This window comes from Tiliqua scincoides, chromosome 13 (genome assembly GCF_035046505.1).
Source record: "Tiliqua scincoides isolate rTilSci1 chromosome 13, rTilSci1.hap2, whole genome shotgun sequence".
NCBI classification, from domain to species: Eukaryota; Metazoa; Chordata; class Lepidosauria; order Squamata; family Scincidae; genus Tiliqua; species Tiliqua scincoides.
This window is the reverse complement of record NC_089833.1, coordinates 14,299,644-14,321,646: the sequence shown is the minus strand read 5'-3', so window position 1 is coordinate 14,321,646 and position 22,003 is coordinate 14,299,644. Positions and strand designations below refer to the sequence as shown.

The following is a 22,003-nucleotide window of genomic DNA, read 5'->3' as shown; positions in this document are numbered from 1 at the left end:
ATGGAAGAAGCCAAGGTGCCTGCTTTACTCAAGCAGCCGCGTCTTCAGATTGCCGGTTATGGAAAATGTAAATTGATTGGCAGCTTTCCCTTGCCCTTATTTCTTTGAACACTTAAATTATAACCTTTGGGGAAGATTAAGGTATTTAAAATAGGAGCCAAAATGTCTGCTAACAGTGTCTGTTTCTCCTCCTCCTGCAGAGTGTGTCTTCTCGGGGTGCTTGCCCTTGTTGTGAGCTGGGGTTCCCTTGGTCTGGAGCTCGCTGTTGCAGTGGTAAGTGTCTCTGATGCAAAATCACCATGCATGGCAGCTTACTTAGGCGTATGAATAAGCCTCTCCACAGACATTTAATTTGCTGCTAGATAAAGCAGCCAGGGAACAATCTATTTGCACCATGGGCTCAGTGTTTATGTGTAGTGGATTTCCACAGGGTTTAGCAGACCCTTGTTTTCCCTTCCCCTTCCTGCTGCATGAAGAACACAGTAGGATATTTGGGGAAATGGGAGGTATGGGAAATGTGGTCTGAAGGAAGAGCTGCCTGAAGACTACTGGAAGCTAAGCAGGTACAGCCCCAGGACATGTCTGGAGGAGAGACCAGAAAAGTCACTGTTAAGCTGATGTGACTCTAGGTGACAGGGAGTAGTTGCTATTGTTTGCTGAGTGGTCTGTAATGTTGAGTACGTTGGTGACAAGAACGGTAACTGGAAAATCCGCTGCTTGGCTGTGATTTATGGCTTTGCCTGGGGAGAGTGTTCTGCAGCTACGAGGAAGTTGGCTATACCATTGCTTATTGGGTCTAGGAAACGTATCTATGTGAACCGCCTTGAGCCCAATAAACTAAAAAGTTGAAACACCCTCTCTGTAGAGGCAGTGAAGTCTTGGTTTTGCCTGCCTGCCTGCTTGTCTGTCTTCTGGATGCATTAAAAAAAAAAATTCTTCAAGGAGGCAGTGGGATATATATATTCATCATCAGCGAGACGCTGCTAAAGTGGATTTTTTTTCCAGTTTAGCTTATCAAACTAGAGAGCTACTGCAGGCATTTTTTTTTGAAGGGGGGGATCAGTGTATACATGCTGTATAAATTGTGTTATACGTATATCTGTAGCAGAACCAAGTGAAGTTTTTCTTGAAGGGTACCACGTTGGACACGTATGTGGGGCTTGTGTGTTTGTACTGGAACACTCCCTCAAAAAACTTACCCACATTTAGAAAGCTAGCTGACCTCTTCTCCCTAACACAGTAGTGTTCCCCATGTTGGAAGTGGTGGTGGACTTTCTGGTAAGCATTCATGTGCGTGGGGGGGGGGGGTTTGAATGGGACAGAATGCCCATTTTTCACCCTGTCCAGATGGGCCTATCCAACTTGAATTTATGGAACACCTTTAGGAGCTCCACAAGTTCTTAAATGCGTGGACAGCATGCTATTTTACCTCTGCTTCCTAAGATATGATTGACAATTGAATTTATGAAGAGTAATGCTCAAAGCAACATTAAGATAGGAACATTGGTAATTTGTACAGCTGTTATTTCTTGCCTTGCATTTCTTAACTTCAGTCTGGTCTTTGCTCTTCTCTAGGGTGCCAGTGACTTCTGTGTCAGTCCTGACGTCTACGTCTCCAGAGTGGTAGAAGATAATGCGGTGCTCACTACTGGTAAGAGTTCTTAGAGCACCCCTAATAAGCAAGTGTATGTTGGTTTTAGGCTGTGTTGTTAGTGGTAGTTGGATCACGTGTCTATAGCAGTGGTTCCCAAACTGTGAGTCAGGACCCACTGGGATAGTGACCTGATCTTTTGTTGGGTCACATAAGGGTGATGGAAATATCACCCTGTCCTCTTTCACAAGCAGCGCCATGAAAACAACCTGTTAAATCCCTCTGTCATCTTTTTTGCCAGCTTTTATGGAACGGAGCTAGCCCACATCTTCCTTCCATTCACAGTTCTTGGGATCTAACCTTCAATTGTGGTAATATAATTCAAAGTTTCAGCTACCCGTATCATGTCGATGACTTCATGTGAATAGATCATAGTGAATTGGACATGATGCAGCCATGTAAACGAGGGAAACTAAGTCACGTAGTAAATCTGTGGTGCATGTTTCTGCAGATTGATCTTGACTTCTTGTTCTGGAAATCTGAGAGATCTCTGTTAAAACAAACAAAACCTGAAAAAGCAAAAGTCTCTCATTTTTAGGAGCACACAGTTCCCCATTGTGATAGACTTGACCGCTTGGAACAATCAGAGAGAAATGAAATGTTTCCACCCATCCCTGAAAATGTAACTGTAGCTCTGAAATATAGATATAATCTCCTGAGAGCTGTCCTTACCCCATGGCCTGTCCTGTTGTTTTCACTGACAGTTTTATAAACCCGTTGGTGTGTTTTTCAGCTGTTATGGGGTTGTGTACTGAAGCAGTAAACAGTGAGATCTACATCAAATTTGAAGCTCAAGACTGACATCAGATTTGAAGCTCAAGACTGGGCTAACTTTAGTCTGTCATTGTCCGAGTATTTTCACTAAGATTTCCTCCAAAGTTCTTACAGATTTACAGAACAGAAGTTCAAGTTCAGGATTTCTTAAGAGAGCATCTTTTTAGTGCACTTTATTACTTTAAATTATTCTGAGTTTGCATTCTTAGTTAAGTATCTTGCTGGATCAGGCCAAGAGCTATTTTCTCCCCCAGTCATTGCAGGTACTTCAGTAACCTGCGGGAGATAGGTTGTGCATCTCCAGTTCTCCAGTTGTCCCCTGTTATAGAGAGCTGAGTGTGTGTTTTTTTTTTCACTCAAGCAAAATTAAAAGATAAAATGATTTTATATTTTAGCTACTTGATGTTTAGCATTTGATTAAGCAGAACTTACTACCACCAGTAACCCTGGATTTAAAAACTAGCATTTGTCATGCTTGTTGGTTTAGTAAAACGTTCTAGTTTTAATGACCTTGCTTTTAATTGATCAAATAAAAATATAAAAATGTTATTTTGTGAAAGCAATTTGATATTTTGAAGGTAGTCAATAACTGGGTTGAGAGGCTAGTCCTCAACAAAATAGCATAAGATCATTGTCTGCCATGGAAAAGCATCTATTACAGATATATATATTGCTAAGTGCTCTTTCTCGGGACATGACTAATATTAGCTTCCATTTTCATCTGTGATAATTTGTTAGATGGTTAATAGCACCAATGGACGCCTCCAGTCTTAATTTCTTGGAATTCTTAATAGAGATGTGCAAAGCAGAAAAATACTGAAAGCTAACCTTTGCCCATTCCCTCCACAAAATCCCTCCATAAGCTGCACAGATGTTCTTAAATGTACTCAGTCAGGTGCTGAAATCAAGGATTTCCTGCCTCAGGGTCTTTATATAAACCCAGCATTCAGCTGTGTTTAGCCCTGGGAAGCCCGTGCTCTCAGTGCTAATTTATTAGGCTCGGGAAGCAGGGGTTCTTGACACATCCATGACAAAGGGGTAATTGAACACCTTGCCCAAGTAACGGGCTTTCTTGGGACTTTGTCTCCGTCTCGCCTAATCTAGACCGGGGAAGGTAGCGGATGAATGATGCCTTCAATTTGGTTCTTGGTAGGTAACGGTCCATTTGACAAAACTGTGTTTCGATAGTAGCCAAGGTGTGTGGGGGAGGAGGGGAGAAATAGATTGCTGAAGTGGGCAGGCGACAGTTGCAGAGCTGGTCTGGAATTCTAATAGGGCCTTGAAGAGTTTCTTCGTTGCAGAGATGGCTTTGTCAACAGTGTGTTGCACTTCTAAAGTAGGCAGCCAGAAAGTTCCTTCGTTACAGTGATCACTCAGTCTACATACACACACTCCCTCCCCCCCCCCCATATTAAAGTAGGTACTTTACCCTGAGCTGTGTGAAGATTTCATAGGTCAATAGCAAAGCCACCTGTTCAGGAGGTCCCTGGTTCAAGCCCCAGCATCTCCAGGTAGGGCTGGGAGAGACCACTATTTGAAACCCTGTACAGGTGTAGACCAGTGTTTCCCAAACTTACCCGGGTCATGATACCCCCCGCAGCCGCCTCTTACTAGCAGTGCCCAAATATTGTGAGATTTGGTAAGATCCAAGATGGTGGTGCCCAAGTTGGATACCACCGTCTTGGGTCTCATGAAATCTCATGAGATCCAAGACGGTGGCATCTGGGTGAACAGAGAGGACCCTAAGGTATTGCGGCACACACTTTGGGAACCCCTCGTGTAGATGGCCCAAAGATCTGACTCGTTGTCAGCTCCTTATGTTCATGGCAGCCCTGATTTCTTTTGCTGATGTGGATGGGATGGGGTGACGTGACTATACACATGATTTCAGGGCAGTGCACTGTTCCCCTCTTGAGCAAAGGCCCCCTCCCCAAGAGCAGCAGAAATTAAACTACTTCTGAAAATGCTGAAAGTAATTCTCTTCAACATTTTCAGATCTAAGCAGAAGAAATGGAACCCAGGATAAGTGATTAAGGAGATCAGTGTAGTCGTCATTTGTTGGTTTCGAGAGGAGTCTTGTATTTTCTGGTTTCAGAGAAGCTGTGGAGGAAGGGGGAAAACCATTCAGTGCGAGAAGAGGCTTGGAGTATTTATATGCCCAGCTCATCCAGTATTCATTAACTGTGATAAAGCCGGTGGTGTCGGAACGCTGATGGGCTAATCATCTTATGCTGCTTGGAAAACCCCAGTGCAGCCAATATGTTTTCCAAGGTGGGAGGCCGTTTGCAAGCCCCAGTCATTTTCCCTGATTGTGTTTTATTACCAAGTGGTTTAGTAAGGTTGAAACGATGAAGCACAGTCAGGCTTCTCTCTGGATGATCGACTGGAATTATATTGTGTCCTGACTGGAAAGTGCCGCGGTTTTTGACAACTCTGTGATGGGTGCAAGTAGGGATGAATGCGAGGGCATGTGGCCTCCTTGGTCTAAAGTCTAGCACTTTGGTAAGGGTCTTGAAGTGTGTCGCCATTTGGTCTTTGGATGTATTGTGCATTCTGTCACAAGGCCACACAGTGAGCTCTATAGAAGCATGTATGTTTGAACCAATGGCTTCCCAGACTGCCTCTAGCACAGATGTTGAGTTTCTGAAGCCACTGCCTTTCTGGCAGATGAGGCATGCACAGGACGACTGGCGTGAGCAAAATTCTCCTTTGTGTGCAGAGTTAATGTTTTCCAGGTGTTGACTGAAGTGTACTGACAGGGCAGCCCTTCTGCTTCTGCTGCTCACACTTGGCGAGCAGGATTTCAATTTCCAGAGCTGTCAGTGTGGCATTTTTTTGTCCCCTGCACAGGCCAGGAGGGGCCACACGTGTGTTTGGAAGTGGCGTTGTGCATATTTCGTAGCTCTGAATTATTGATTTTCCTGGCTATTCTCCTAGAGCTCATTCAAAGAGCAGCCCACTTGGCTGACAAAGTTTGATATGCCTCTCAAACAATTGGCAATAAGTAGCAACTTGACTTTCATTCTCTCTCTCTTCCTGAAATTGTCGCTCTCAAATGGAGCATGAGTAAGTGCTGCAGTTCAGACGTGGAAACCAGTGAGCTCAAATGACGGGACACCAAGGTGCACCCATACTATTTTGCAGAGAGAGTATTGCATCCAGTCCTCACATGTCCACGTTACAGGTGGAAGGAGATGCAGGACCCATTTAGCCTATGTGACTTACAAGGCAAATTGGGAATTACTCTTCAGTATAGCGAAGAGAGGTCTTTGTTTTGTCCCTGTGCTGATTTTGGTGTTCAAAGAGGCAGTGTGGCAAGCTACGATCTGGCTATACCATAACCGGTTGATGCCAACGGTATGTGACCAGGAAGAAGGTCATGTACTTCTTGAATCTGAATTGGATGCCTCTTCTGGTGTACAACAGATCACTTTTACTATTCCTCTTGAGCCAAGTCTAAACTTCTTAAGTCTGCTTGCCCTCTATACTGTTTTCCTAGCCTGGTCATGGTCTCCTGGTCCATGTGTCTTCATTTAAGGGTTGCCTCACATGCATCAGTTGAGCCTGTGCAATTTTGAAAGGATATCCCGTTCATGCTCCCATCAAACTGTGCTTTCGAGCATTAGGTTTTCATAGAGGATATTCTTTATATTTCGCTTACAGATTCCTTTTCTTTTAAGTTGTAATCGAACACAGAGTGGCGTGCGCTTAAGCCTGTTGAAAATTGTGAGTTTGCATATGCTTAACTGGTGTTTGCGCGTCCCTGAGTAGAGCCCTCTGTCCAGTATCTGACCACCAAGCCCCGAGACAATGGGGAGACTTTGAAAAGGACCTCATACAGAGATCTTAATGATGCGTAGTTTTTGCATGAAACATGGCCCATTCTCAGGCGTGCTGGTCCCAGGCCACCTGGGGCACTTCACAGTCCAAACCAGCACCTTGAAATGTGGTTAGAAACTGACAGCCAGTGAATTCCTTTCAGTTTATTAATATGTTAATCCCAGTTAATAATCATGGTCTGGTTAGGAAGAGCCCACAGTTAACCATAATATCCATAACCATAAGAAAGCTTTGCTTTGCCAGGGTGTGTGTGTGTGTGTGTGTGTGTGTGTGTGTGTGTGTGTGTGTGTGTGTGTGTGTTGGGGGGTGATGATGATAGAGCTCTATTAACCTTTTCTTGGTCAGGAAAGAACAGCCTGTGGTTCCCAAACTGTTGCAGCCCACTGACCCACTGGTGGGCCACAACCCAATTTTTTGGTGGGCCGTGTAGTGCAGAACCTCCAATGAGAACATTTGATGGAAAGATCAGATAATTAATTACCTCAAACCCTGAGGTTATTAAAAAAATCAGATAGCTGCTAATTGCACTGCAAGAAATAATAGTTAATATACTGTATAGTAGAAGGTTGTCTCCCAAATACAGGGAGATGTTTGAGCTTCTTCTTTCTGGTTATTACTTGTAGGTAAAGTGTTATTTCTTTCTAGATCTCCTTTTTCTTGTCTAGTCTAGTAAACCTAGGTGGGTCCAAATAGGGTGTCATTTTTAAAAAGTGGGTCCCAGGGCCAAAAAGTTTGGGAACCACTGGCCTAAGAGTTTTTTTCTCTAGTTAAGTGACTTGGTCACAGCCACTCATGACAAAGCCTGTTTGGTAGCGGACTTGCAACCCTGCAACCTGTCCAGTTCCTCCTGGTTGTCATTTAATGGTTCAGCTGAGCCGCAAGGCGCAAGTTGTCCAAGGAGAGAGATTCGAGGGGAAGAGACGGAGCAGCAGCTGGAAGCGGCCCAGGAGAGGACTGATGAATTATAAATAACAGCTGTTGCATTTCCTTGTGAGCAGGTCGGCGCAGGCTGGCTCCATCGCACTGCTCTGTCTGTAGCGTGTGTGTGCCAGCATCCAAAGACCGTGTATGCAGTATTAATGGTTGAGCGCAATGAAGCAGGGAAGGAAACTGGCTTGTTCTGCTCCCCCACCTGGCCCCTTCTGTGGCTTTAGCTTTCTCTGCACGGCCATAGGGAGCTGGAATAGCCACTTTTCTCTGCCTGTCTGCTGGAGTACATGAAAAAGAAACATTCCCAAGTACCCCGACCTTAATTTTTTTGTTTTTTTATATGTGGCTGTTTGTAGTGAACATGAGAAATGGCATGGAAACATTAGCAGAAGACAATGGAAAAACTATTTTAAAATGTTCCAAATGAATCTCGGGAGATGAAAGCTATTTATCCCCAACTCCAGGTCGTTTATGAACAAATTGAAAAGTAGTGGCCCAGAGACTGAATCTTGGGACGCAGCACTGTGAAAGTTGCCCATTTACATCCACTCCCTCTTTCCGGTTCTATGACCAGTTCCTAATTCGTAGGAGGACCTCTCCTCTTGTTCCTTGACTGCAGAGTTTTCTCAGGAGGCATTTAGCGAGGGACTGTGTCAAATGCGTTCTGAAAGTCCAGATATATCATAAATGCATTTACTCCCATCCTCATGGGAACTGTATTGGTCTTGTGAGCCACTTGCTTTCTCCACCTTACGCCTCTGCAGCTTTTCCCAGCCTGAATTCTTAGGGCATTCCTGTGTTCTGTTTTTCCAGATCAAAACCATCAGTGTTGACAGAAATAATAAAGTATAATAACTAGAGTTGGCTACAGAGCCTTGAATGCTATCTCTTCTTTTGTCTTCCACCTTGGCAGATACTCTGAATTATTACCTTGTCTGCAGTACTGGCTACCCAAATCCCTTCCAGCAGGTGAGTGCCTCAACCCACACACTTATTTTCTCATTTGCTAAGCTGTTATTTGACATGACTGGAAGCCTTGGTAAGTTCTCCTAACCATGAAAGTGTTTTTGCCGCAATGGATAACAAGGAGAGCATAGCCAGATGGAGCAAGAATAGGAGGCAGAATACAATTTTGCCATTCCAGCCGTACTGTCTCTGACAGAGCAGTCATCTGAATGCACAAAGGAAATGCCAGGCAAGCTTAGGCCGTATCCTATAAGGACTGACTATTAAGGGAAGAGAAGGACTGCATGCAAAGGCAGCAAATCTTTGTCTTCAGTTTTCCACTGAGCACCTACAAAGTAAGATGTGTTTTTTTTCTCATATTCCTCTCGGTCCAGCCACTTCTCTCCCAGTTGGGCTGAGACACTGGAAATTAAACCAGTTGTGGGGAAAACAACCCGGCAGAAAGAACTGCAGAGAAAACATGAATGTTGTCCTTGCCATGAGCCACCTAGGTAGCTTTAGGCAAGCCATTATCGCTCAGCCTCAGTCTTTTACATCTGCGATATGGGGATAATAATAATACTTTGCAGGATTGTCGTAAGGAAGACATCAAGATAATAAACAAATGAAGCACTTTGCACACTCAGAAAGCACTCTACAAGTGTTAAGAAATTGTGCGATTTTTTTTGTGTGTGTATGTGTGTTGAGCAGAAGCTGTCGGGAAGCCACAAGGCCCTGGTGGAAATGCAGGACGACGTGCTGGAGCTCATGAAGTCTGCTGTCAAAGAGTACCCCACTTCCAAGGTAAACCTTAATGGATACTTAGGAAGGGATGGTTTTGTGTGTGTTTAATAAAGTTGCTTCTTTTTCCTTCCCAAAAACTAACCCTCCACTCCCTGCCAAAGTTCACTAAGCTCCTACTACCCAATATCTTTACTTTATAGGAGTACCTTAATCGCATCCAGGAAGTTCTGAATTCCACCGAGATAAACCTGCAGCATCTGACCGCCCTGGTGGACTGTCGGAGTCTGCATTTGGTAAGTACTGAAGCACCGTGAATACAGCAAACAGTTCTAGGCTTCTGGCTGTGGAGCTGTGAAGGGACACAGTGTGAGCCGTTTGCTGGGATTTGCACTTCTGGTTCATACTGGCTACTTCTGGTCATGTCCGGAGGTGTTCTGAGGTCCTCCAACCACAGACTGCATCCTTGGATACTCGGGTCCATGCCTGCCAAGCCCGCAAATAAGTAGAGCCCACTGTTACCTGTCGCTGATTCAAAAGCGAGCGTTGGACAAGCATCTTTGGGCTCACTTTCTTAAGCATGCCTAATTTGTGGTTCAGTAGGGTTTAAGGAACTTTGCATACACTGTCTCAATAATCCTCACAACAACCCTGTAAGGTAGGTCATTTAGCTCCAGGTTGCAGGTGGCTGGGACAGTAGTCGATGGATAATAGCTTGACTAAGGCCAACTGTTGATTGCCTTGGAAAGAGTCTACAGTAGCTCTCAACAGAATAACCTGTCTTGGTTTATCTTGTATATTTCACAAGAAATCTTGGCTGAAAGGTCATAAAATAAATGAAGCACCCTTCCCAGTTCTGTGAAACAAAGTGCAACATGATGCATGTTTAAATGGCAAGGCTGTGCAGGCTAAAAGCCAGATGGCATTTTCTCAGTGCTTCTGTTGCTTTTCATCTTGAGCTTGAAAGAATTAATTTTTCTCTTTGTTTTAGGATTACATCCAAGCTCTGACTGGCTTCTGCTATGATGGTGTGGAAGGGCTTATCTACCTGGTTCTATTCTCCTTTGTCACAGCGCTCATGTTCAGCTCCATCGTGTGCAGCGTCCCTCACACTTGGCAGCAGAAAAGGTTTGTATGCCAAGAGGAAAAGGGGGATCTCATGCTTGGACCACAGTACCCTAGATCAGGGGTTGTCAAACTTTTTAGCACGAGCACACGCTTTTTGGAATGACAGTCTGTTGGGACCCACCAGAAATGATGTCATTAACCTGGAAGTGATGTCATGGCCAGAAGTTGACTCATCAATTTAGGATTCAAACCAAAGCCGCGATCAGCCAAAGGTCCCATTACGCAGCGCGCTTGTGCTGTAATTTTGCATAGTTTGGAATTCAAACATCTGAGCTTGTAAATCAAAGCAGAACCCAGGCTTGGATTCTTTTACAGCCACATAGCCCTCCCCACTCTCCAGCATCCCATCTTCCTACCTATTCAGAGCAAAGCACCAGGCCTCTCTCTCTCTTTGGGAGCTCACCCTTCCCCGCAGTTCTGTACCTTGTGTTCTCAGCTCTGTATTTTCAATGGTAGCTGAGCTAAGTGTTCCGTGACCCATCTGAAATTGGCTTGTGGCCCACCTCGTGAGTCTGACCCACAGATTGAGAAACACTGCTCTAGGCGATTCAAACAATTAACCTCAGTGACATGCTGTAGGGGAAATACGAGAGAGAGAGAGAGAGAGGAAAAGGTGCATGCCCTCACCCACACGACCACGAAGGAAAATTATTTCCTTATACAGGTTGATTACCCCTTATCCTGAATTCTGAAAACTGAAATGCTCTGAAATCTGTAACTTTTTGAATGGCAACATTCAACATAGCGGATTGTGGTTCCTGGCTGGCATAGCGCAAGGCATGCTGGGGAAGTGGCCATCCATGCCAGTTGGCTGCGGCCCAGATGGCAGTGTGGGCAATGCGAAAGGTGGCACAGAGCCGAAAGGGCAGCTTTCCAGGGGTGATGAGAAGGGGCAAGCCAGAAGCCTCTTCCACGCTGGAGGCAGACAGCATGTGTGCAGATTGCACATGCAAGTGGCAGAATTTTTGCCTGCAGAAGGCCTTGCATTCATTTCCACATATATGTAGTTGAAAGATCCTTAGGTATGTAGGACAATACCCCACATGGGACCAAGACATGCATGTATTTAGATTGGATTCCATCCCTAAGAGATCTCATTATGTTTATGCAAGTATTACAAAACCTGGAAAAATCCGAAACACTTCTGGTCCCAAGCACTTCAGATAAGGGATACTCAACCTGTACTTTGGATTCCGGGCACGACTAAAACCTAACTACTGAGTTGTCCCAGACTTGCCTTCTAGTATGCAGCTCCCCATCACTGAGTGATTATATATGGGAGAGGTGAGCCTTCCTCCTCATGTCAGTGGACCACAGGATAGGCATTTAAGGTAGAAGTTGCAAGATACTTTCCAGAAAGGTCTGCAGTTGTTCTTTGAATCCAGTATAATCTGTTCCCATAGCTGGACTGACTGTTAGTCAGTGGGCTGACTGACAAGGTGGTGTTTGGACAATCCTGGTCACTCCAGAAAGATTTTCTACTGTAAAAGGGGGGGGCAGCTTAAAAAGATATAGAATTTCTGCAACCATGATGTTTCAGGCCTGCACTGTGAGGTTTGTATGTCAACCTGTAACTGCAAAAGTTCACTGCCACCTTGTGGCACACATTGCAGATGACCTCATTGACTACTGCCTGGTAATCTGCTCGTTGATGCACATATAGTAAGTGAATACTGCATCATGCTTTTAACTGTGATGCACTGGGCAAGTCTCTCAAGTGACCAAAACTCGTATGCCAAAGAGGGATTAATTGGTTGTGCCTCTTGCATTTTGATTATACAAGCCCAAGCAGAGTGTTGCTGGCACGGAGATATTTCTCTTCCCTTAAATGCACAAAACCCAGATGGCAATTCTGTGTGTCATTTAGAAGGACCGTGCATTATACTGTCCAGAACCTGCCCACATTCACAGCATGTGTTCCCTAACTTTTACTTTCAGCTATCAAACAATTGTTGCTGTGATGTGCTCTCAGGATGCAGCCTGTGCTTTTTTCGATCGGCTGGTTGGATGGTAGCATCTCTTTCTGAGCAATGTAGCTGAAAATGGAGTGTAATAGCAATTATTTTAAAGGTCACAGTTATCACATCATGCTGAGGTGGTGTATTAAACCATTGTAAATAAATATATAACCTCTTAGCACTCTGGCTCATTTTGCCAACTTCAATTTATCAGATCCAGCTACTAAAGCAATGAGACAGAGACTTCTGTCCTGGTCATATGGCTCTGTTACACTTAATTAAAAGGTTCAGTTTTGCATTCTTTATTATTTAAAGCCTCCCATTTTAGGAAGCATTTATGAGCCGTAGCCATGGCGTAAATCTTCCAGCACAGGTTGCCGAGTAATTCTCTAGGAATCAGTGAAAGCAACAGAAAATGCAGATGCGTATTTCAGAAAGTACTGCTTTCAGTATAGCAGGCAGAAGGATGTAAATTGTGTTTGTTAGCAGAGTTGAGGAAGTCAATCAGTTCCACACGCAGCAAAGCTGAGATTCATTAAGAACCGTACTGCAACAGCAAAAGAACTGCAGCCATTGTTAGACAGGCAGAGCAGCAAGACAAGAAAAAGAAACTAGAGTGGTCTAGCCAAGAGAGGGGAGAGCAACCCGCAACCCCGAAACTAGCAACAAGATAAATCATAGCCCCCTCTGCTGGTGCGGGTATTAACATATAAGCGCACCCACTAGTACCTACTGGGTGGTTCCAGTCACTTGCTATCGCTCTTTTAACAATACATAGATTCATGTATTAATTCATAGACTTTTTTGATGTAAGCTTGTGTCAATCTCCACTCTGTTTTGGTTCTGAGTTATCTGGCAGATGGGAAGAACAGACCACAGGTTAGGGCTGGAGCATATGTTTTATATGCTGACAATCCCAGTTTCAGTTCATGGCATCTCTAGGTAGGGAAGAGAAAATTTTTTTATCTGAAACCCCGAAGAACCCCGGAGAGACAGTTTTGACAGTACTGAGCTAGATGACCTGACGGTCTGATTTGGTTACAGACTTCCTGTGCTCTTGTTTAACAACTGGGGGCGAAATGCAGTAGCTGTGCAGAGCTCAGATGGTGTCTGTAGGAGGTCTGAGTCACTCCATTCACTGGAAGGAGTTGATGGTTGTGGGGCATCGTCAGTTGTCATACTGAGCTGCCCCTGACTGACTTGTCAGATGTGTGAGTGGGAAGAAGAGATTAGGAGTGCCATATGTTTGCTTTGGTTTGCTGAAGGGAAACTCATTTTGTTTTTTCCGCCCCCTGCAGGAGCTCAGATGATGATGGGGAGGATGAGTCAACTGCTCAAGGAAACAGGCAGACCCACGACAACTTGTACAGAGTGCACATGCCCAGCCTTTATAGTTGTGGCAGCAGCTATGGCAGTGAGACCAGCATCCCAGCGGCAGCGCACACAGTCAGCAATGCTCCCGTCACAGAGTACATGTGAGTAATTGGTGTTCAGTGCATGCAGAAGGTCAGAGCGTCAGTCCTGGGCATCTCCAGGTGTTCAAGAGTCTGATTCGACAAGGTAATTTCACGTTAGCGGGGAGGAGGTGGAAAGGACCTCTGTTCTGCAGCAGCAGTTCGTGTCTGAATGGCTCCAGGTAACGGTTGCCTTTTCGGGGGTAATGCACAGATTCCTTTGGGAGAGCCCAAAAAAACTTTTATTTGCTTTTACTGCTCTTGTGCTCTTTGCCATCTTGTTTAATTCATTCTGAAAGGATTGAAAGAGTGTTAATGGATATTTGTAGAGCTTAATGGAAAAAGACTCCTCCGCACTTAGGGACTAGAAATGCTTGCCAGTAGCAAATAGCTGCCCGAGACAGATGCTTAGGAGAGACTTAACTGCTGTGTGTTTAAAGAATTCCTACCGTTATCTGTCTAATGGAAGGAGTGAATGACCAGCAGAAGCTTTAAGCCATTTCTGCCCAACGTTGCATATACACAACAGGGACCAAATGTGTACATTTGTGGACTGGGCGAAAATGGGTTAAAGATGCAGAGGATGAGGTGATCCCTTGCCCATACTGAAGACAGAAGAATACAGGTGTTGCCCTTTATCTGCTGACCCAATAGCCGAGGTTTCAATTATCTGCAGTTCAAAAATGTCCCCTGTTGCACACCCCCATCCTGCAAATTACTTATCTGCTTGTGTTTGCAGCCTACCTGGGTCTTGCTGGCTCTTTTCTGGCTGATAAATGGAAGCAGGAAAACACTGACTCACAGGCAGAGGACTGAGAATAACATGACGCTTATTGTAGCGTTCAAAGAGCTTAGCAATGCATTCTTTTCAGTCCTCTGCCCCGCTTCCTGTGTTTGCTGATTACAAGAGAGCAGGAAAGAGCCAGTAAAGTCCATGAGGCGGCAAATACCAGCAGATAAGTAATTTGCACAATTGGGGATGTGTGTGATGGGAAGATTTTTGAACTTTTTTAAGGTTCCCTTTTCTCTGTGATTTCTGTACCCATGGAGAAGTGGGGAATGTATCCTCTGCGAAGATGCGGAGGGGGACACCTATATATAAATTGCAACAGTGGCTGGGAGTTTGGAACTGACACCCCCATTCTTCCTTTCAGGATTTGCCTATAGGCTTAAAACTCTCCATTGGGGAAGTAGACTGCTCCTTTTGCCAGTCATGGATTCTTCACTTACTCTAAAGGCAGGGGAATGGAGTCCATAAACAGGAGTTACTTGTGTAATTGGCGTCAATTACTGTCCTTGCTTCACACATCTCTTTTTAAAGTATTCATGGTTTTTGCAGCGTGCAATGAAAATTTAATGTATGGTTGAGACAGATGTATTTGAAAATTCATTTGTCGTACAGGTATGTTCATTAACTGGGATTAGCTACATCTCTCTCTCCCCAGTGTACAATTGGTGGCAAAGCCAGGTAGGCCACTCTGTAGAGTGTGGCAAGGGCTTAAGTAGTATAGGTGTCCCCCCAGAGCAGGAAGCAAACAGCAAGAACCTAGATTCATACTGCTAGAGGATGCTACAGGAAGTGATTGTGAGAAAGCTAACAGGACGTGGACAGCAGAGGACTTCCTGTTAGTGTTTTCACAATCACCTCCTGTAGTATATTCTAGCAGTATGAGTCTGGAGAACACAGTTTGCTTCCTGTTCCAAAGTAAAATGAAGAAAAAGCTGCTATTTGCAAAGAGTCAAGTCATAGTAGCGATGGGAGTGAGGATTTGAGAACCATGGATAAGTGCAACTGTAGATATGGGAACCATGGATTCAGAGGTTGCCTGTATCATGTTTGTTCTTGTAGCGCTAGAGTTTTCAGCCATTTTCCTTGGGCATCTGGATTAACACTATGAAAATGTGGGAAGCCAATCACAAAGATGCCTGGGGCAGGAGGTCTGGTCTAGAGGGCAGGTGATCTGGTCTAGAGGGTAGAGCCTCCATTTGACTGAAGATAACATCCACAAGGTTGCCAGTTCGAGGCCACCGGCACCGTGCGACCTTGAAGCAGCTGACCAGCTGAAGCCGAGCTATTCCATCTGCTCTGAGCGTGGGAGGATGGAGGCCAGAGTGTGAAGCCAGATCGGAATGAAACACCTGAATGTTGTGGTTCTTGAAAGAAAGAACCTTCTTTCAATTGTAAAAATCCCTACGGGGATTTAAATAAGCCTGCCTATGTAAACCGCCTTGAATAAAGTCTTGAATAAAGACCAAGAAAGGCAGTATATAAATACCTGTAGTAATAATAATAATAAATAATAACATGCCACTTCCAGGACTCAGAAGTCTGACCTAACGGTTGGACACCCCCTGTTGCCATTCCAGTTACAATGGGATGACTTTCTCATGGTACAGGGAAATGGTCTAGTTTCTTTTTGTCTAGAAAGCAACACTAAAAATGCATGGCACAAACAAGTATTCCTTTTTAAAATGAAAATGCTAATAATTGTGATTTTGAGCACATAGGAAAAGCCTCCAGAAGTCATGAATTCTGATTGCGTGTGCATATTTGCAGGAAAGAGGCATTAATTGGGTATCGTATGTTTGCTCTATGATGCCTTCCTATAAAATCTTCCGCCTGCTGAAAAGCTATCACTCACTCGATACCACCTATTTGCTCTGCCCTTGGCAAACTGACCAGTGGAAAAGTTTCACTTACCAGCAGAAAATATTTTTCAAAGTCATTGTTGAACCTTTTTACACTCAACTCTTTATTTATTTTTTTGTTCTCCCTTCTTCCCCCCCCCCCTTTTTACAGGAATCAGAATGCAAATTTCCAGAACCCTCGCTGTGAGAACACTCCTTTGATTGGCCGGGAGTCCCCACCTCCCTCTGTAAGTTTGTTTACTACTTTGAAAGGTAACACACACAAAACTGCTTTGAAGATATGTGCAGTCTGTCCTCCTGAATTAGTAAACATCCCTTTAAAGCAAAAAGAGGACCCCTGCAGCCTAAGGTACAGACTTGCACAGTCTCCTGATGCAATAGATAAATGCAGGTTTCTTTGAATACTTCAGTGGTGTACAGATACAAACTGTCAGCAAAAATAGCTGCGAATGATGCACGTTTTCAACAAGTGACAGGTATGTCTTCCAAGATGGGCTTCCAAGGTTATATTGGAAACTGTTTTTGGCATGAACTCTGGATCCTTCTCCAAAATCTGCCTTGTAGGGGACTTGAACAATCATACAGGTTTGTGTTTTTAAGGGGCTCCATTTCCTGTTTTGAGAGTTGAATTCTTGTTTCTGATTTCCAAGTTTGAGAGAGAATCTTTACCGAGAAGGTTTTGATTGGAAGCTGTTTTGGCCTCAGGTTTGCATCGTGTATTGCTTGAATTTGTTGGTTCCAATCTTTTACAAACCCACACAGCTTCAGCCCAACCAGCTGCTAGTCGGTAAATGTGTGTTTAGCATTCAAATGGAATATGGAGTGACATAAACCCCTATTTTTTTTTCCTCTTTTTGAGAAGTGGGCATTTTAAGTACATTTTAAGTGGCCTAGGTTCCAAAAGTACCTTGAGCTTTCCTGAAAGCAGGACCACCCTGCCTTTAGAAAATGAATACTAATAATTAAGGAAAGCAGTGAGAATTTTGGATGAGCAAATTTTCACAATCTGGGTGGCCAGTTTAGTTTCTTCCTCGTAAAAAAGAACTCCGAAAACATTTGGCTCCCCCCCCCTCCCCGCTTTCTTGGCCTGTTCTGCATTTAATTTTCAAAGGGTGTTCAATTTTTCTCAGCAGTGGTGTTGGCTTTTCAGTGGAAATGCAGATTCATCCTCTGGCACCTGGTTCAAAATGGTTGATGTGCTGAGTGGACCGTGGTGAGTGGGAATCTGTTGCTGCAGACATGATATCCCCTTAGCTCTGCACACAAGGTCTGTTCTTCTTCATTGCTTATAGAGCAGAATTCAGCCAAAGAGATTTGCCTCTATCTTAAAAGTCCTCCTCTTTGGCATAAGGAATATTTTATTCTCCAAGGGATTATAGGAGAAGAATCTCTGGGTCTGCAGGAGTTGTTGCTGCCAGTGTGGTCCTAATTGTAGAACTAGATTTTTGAGAGATGGAACGATGGGAACTTCAAACAAGTGTGACGGGAGCACTGTCTTAGTGGAGGGCGTGAGATGAACAGTGTTCTCAGTCTGTCTGAACTTATGGGGAGACAGAATGCCACCCCTGACGAAGCAGGAACAGAGAATATACTTCAGGTCGGCCTGAAATATACCTGCAGTTGGGAAAAAGAATGACTCTGGTCTGGTTTCTGCTTTTGGCAGCTGGGAGGGGAAATAACCCCAACATCTTCTTTCCTGCAAAAAATGAGAATTCCTCTTGTGCGTGGAGCAAGCCCTCATCTTTGCTGCACAGTTGAGCTCATTTCAGACATGAAAGGAGAGGCACCACCCTGTAAGAAGTGAAGTCCTGAGCTGTAGGACCCATTGGTCTTGTCCAACTACAGCTAGTCTGTGGTACATGAGCCCCCACAGCCCACTATTTGAGATTTCCTTTCTCTGATGAACTCAGGTGTTCCCCCTGTGCCTGCGTAAAACCAAAGGAGCCATGCATTGTGAGTGAGACTCAACTGCCCTTGCTCAGTTGGGCCTTCTGAGAGGCAGCTGCAAATAGATCTGCGCCCAAGCAGGTGACGGACAATCAGGACTTGTATGTCTTTGCCTCAGCTTCTGTTGTGGAAACCAAGGCAGTTCCTAGAATCGAAGGACTGATTTGTTGACTTCATTGTATGTCTGTCCTCTTTTTGTCCCCTTGGTCGTTCCTTTCCTCGTTCCCTTGTCCTCCTTGCTCCAAGGTCTGCCCCCGTAGGACGGTAGAGCCCCCTCCCTGTCATCGGCCATACACACCAGCGTTTCACTTGCTTGCACTGTGTTTTTCATGCACGTTGAGGCTGCACTCTCTCTTTTTCTCTCTCTCTTTTCCTGCATCATCACAGTTGTATTTGGCTGCCATGGACAGTAGCAGCCATATGAGCTGGCAGTTTAAGCCCTCGGACAATGCTCGGACGTACTGGTAACCACAGCGCCCGCAAAAACGAACAGGTACTGAAATAAGGTCCTTCTCGCTGAACCCCTCCCACCCCACCCCACCCCCACCATCCCTGCACTTATTTCCCCAGGCCAGCACCAAAGTCTTCACATTCCTTCTCCCTGCACTTCCCTCCCGACCCCTTCCTGCCCAGGGTTTATGCTAGCTAGGCTTGCCCTGGTGCTCAGTGACAAAGCAAACATCAGCATCTTTCCTTGGCAAATGCTTCCCATTGTCATACTGGCAGTCAGAGAGTCGCGCCTCTCAAAGACTTGAAAACAGTTGTTCTGTAATCCAGAAGGGTCTCCTTTCCTTACCCAGGAACAGCCTTAAGTCTGGACGCTGCCGAGTGTCTGAAGCCATAAAGATTACACATTAACTCTTGAGTTCCTACATCCAAAAACTGTTTGGCTAATGCAGAAGTAATCAGTTCTTTCTTATAAAATGTTTGCCTTTCTTCCCAGTCTCAGAAAATCTCTTCCCATCTGCGTCCCAGCCTGTGAAATGACGTTTAAAACGCACTGCCATCACATAAAGCTCATTCTAAAACTCCTAATGAATCTTAAACCTACAGCATCTAAACTTGACCGTTGCATGTTTTGAAATGGCTCTCTAGCAGTATTTCACATACAGTCATCCCCCCCCCCCCCGTTAACAAAAATCTTTGCAATCAAGTTCCCCAAGAAGAATAATTCCCAGGCTCCACCTTCATCATTGCTTCTCCACTGTCTTCTAGACTCTGTGAAGTTTTTTAATGTGCTCTTCTACCAAGTTTTTCCCCCCTAATCCTTTCAGGGTTCCATCAGTTTATAGCAAACAGTGCTGATGGGCACATGTCATTAGTCAGTTCATCAAAGTAACAAGTAAGCAAAGTTGTTAAAAGGCATACTTGCTTTCGTCTTCATAGGATACTGAGTGAGAAGAATCTTTCAGAAAGCAACTTCTGTAGAATTTTTAAGGGAAGGGCTGCGTAGCACATGAATAGAGCACCGGCCTTGCATGCCAGTCATTTGATTCAATCCCGGCACCCCCAGTTTAAAAACAAAATGGCCATAGACTTGCAAATGGCAAGACTGGTGAAGGTCTCCACCTGAGGTGCCAAAGAGAGAGGGTACCAGTTGGAATAGACAGAGCAGGGCCAAAGGACTGATAGAAGGAGCAGCATGTTAATAGTTTTGTGCAGAAAGTGATTTGGATGCATTGGAGAAGGACACCCTTGAACTTGAATCCCAGAGCTAGAAACTTCTGCAGAAATTAATTCTGTACAGTTTCCCTCTCCCATTTAAAACACAGCTAGGCAGCCTGCACCTTTCAAAAAAAAAAAAAATCTATTGAAGTTAACTGAGAAAATGTCTCCACTGGCTGAAATGCAGGGTCTTTGTTTCCCAGATTTGGTTGGTATAGTCCACAAGCCACGGTCTTCATCCTGTTCCAAGTTCGGTGTGCATCCATCACACTGTTACACCCCCCTTCCCATCACCTGTTCCCGCTGGGGCTATTGTGCTGGCTTCCGTCCTTGCGTGTCACTGCCTGGTCTACATTCTTGCCACCTCCTTGCCATCGGCTTGCTCTGCTTTGGCGTGTGCTTGTGAGTCTCTTGAGATGGTGTCTGGAAGAAACCGCCTTGCCTCGGTGCACTCTGTCAAGCGCATGAATGGGGGTCTGTGTGCTGCAGTTTTGCATGTTGCCTGCCCTCTCTAAAATGCCACTGCTTTTTCCTCTTGTAAACGGTCTTGCACTGGCCTTCCTTGACCACCCAAGTACCGGTGCAGCGTGTCCTTTTTCTCTTGGATGTTAACTCTGGCGCCCATTGCGTTGTTGTGGTTTGTTTTTACAATTCTGTTTTATGAACTTTTGTATTTCAGGCTGTTTTTTGTCTCCTTGGGGTAGAATTAAATAGTTCAGAACATCCTTCTTTCCTGCTCCCTTGTTAGAGACAGAGCTGTAAGCAAAGATCTCAGATCTTGCTTTTAATGTATGGTTCTTGATAACATCAGAGCTCTCCTTGATCGTTTTAAATTTTATTATTAGGTCTGTTGCCCAGTTAAAGTAGTCAGTATTAATGGATTAATACAGGGTTTCCCAAAGTGTGGGTTGCAACATACTGGTGGGTCATAAGACCATGTGCAGTGGGTTGTGAACTAGGCCCTCCCACCTGTCCCTGGGGGTTTTTGGCTCCATATTGGAGCCATTCCGGAAGAGGGGAGCGACACTGCTGCCCCGCAACACTGCTGGTAGGAAAAGCTTACCAGGCACTTCCGGAGGCCTCTTCTGGGTTGTGCTGGGCTGATATTTCATTCTGTCGGCCTCCAGGGCCCTCCGAATGGCCCACAGAAGCATCTAACAGCGAATTCCAGTTTTTGGAGTTAACTTCCACTTTGATCAGAAGTCTAAAGGTGTCACGATGCACACTTGTTTGGGGGGGGGGGCTCAGCTTGTTTCAGCCCCAAAATCCTGTATACATGAACTACAATATTAATTTCCAAACATCTCATGCATGTGTCTGAAAAACTGGTCATATTTTGAGTGCTGTGTAAGTCCAGTTGCTGAGATGGTTGACAGTTACCAGTAAAACACTGTAATTCTGTGTGGTTTGTGGTGGTCACAATATACAGAAACTACCAAACTAGACATTTCACTTCATATTTCTCATAAAGATGAGAAAAAGAAAAGCCTTGTTAGAACTATGAATTCTGCATAAGACGTTATGGTATATTTAATAACCTTCTGTGCAAGTTGGTGGGTATTTTATTTTTAGGAAAATTAAATACAATAGTTTCTTGAAGAGTTGCCTCTTTTTCCTAAGCATAATCGCTGGTTTTAAGAAATGCACAATTAAAGATTATATATTTATATTTTTTGCTGTCTATTTTAAGGGCGTCCTTGTCTCTGTTTATAATTGGAGATCCCCCCCCCACCGGTTGCAATCCTATCCGTACTTACTTGGGAGTAAGACTCATTAACTATAAGGGGACATACTTCTGAGTAGACATGCATAGGACTGGGCTCTGAGTCTGGCTTTGTGTGTGTTTGCAATGAGGCATCTAAAACTGTTTGGATGTCCTTTGCGTCCAGTCTAAGAATGTTTTGCATATGGCTGTTCTGAGAGAGCCTGGGTGTATCATAGAGGACTTTCTCATTTTACCTAGTAAATACAGTATTAAGCAAACAGGAGGTCTGCTTCATTCAGCAGGTTTGGTGTGTCCCATGTCTTCAGGCCTGTGGGATCATCCTGGCAACTCCCTGAAAACTTTTGAGTTTCTTTTGTGTTTAAAAGGCAATTTCATCTGACTGATGAATGTGCAAATGCAAACCTTTTTAGAACCATTTCTGTTTTAGTACAGCTGAGTGTTCTTCAGCTTTGAGGTCAGGACCCAATGGGGTCACGAACCCTCAGTTGTGGGGTTGCAGCAATTTATGAGAATGAAAAAGGTTGAAGACCCTCAGATTAGAGCACCACCAAGTAAAGGGGGAAGCGTCTTGTGTACCCCTTCAGGTACCAAGAGA

The 22,003-nt window shown here is 44.6% G+C and overlaps 1 protein-coding gene across 2 annotated transcripts in view; it reads left to right on the top strand.

Moving 5' to 3' along the window:
• TTYH3 (tweety family member 3) overlaps positions 1–22,003 on the top strand; it is a 78,980-nt gene that overhangs the window by 47,864 nt on the left and 9,113 nt on the right. Inside the window, exons 6-14 of one of the 2 annotated variants that reach the window (XM_066640367.1) lie at positions 201–273; positions 1,576–1,651; positions 8,109–8,164; positions 8,852–8,944; positions 9,085–9,177; positions 9,873–10,009; positions 13,266–13,442; positions 16,222–16,297; positions 18,405–18,510. In XM_066640367.1, the coding sequence (XP_066496464.1) occupies positions 201–273; positions 1,576–1,651; positions 8,109–8,164; positions 8,852–8,944; positions 9,085–9,177; positions 9,873–10,009; positions 13,266–13,442; positions 16,222–16,297; positions 18,405–18,485 (862 nt within the window). In that variant the 3' untranslated portion in view covers positions 18,486–18,510. The remainder of the gene's footprint in view (positions 1–200; positions 274–1,575; positions 1,652–8,108; positions 8,165–8,851; positions 8,945–9,084; positions 9,178–9,872; positions 10,010–13,265; positions 13,443–16,221; positions 16,298–18,404; positions 18,511–22,003) is intronic. The other variant, XM_066640368.1, reaches the window with a different exon arrangement.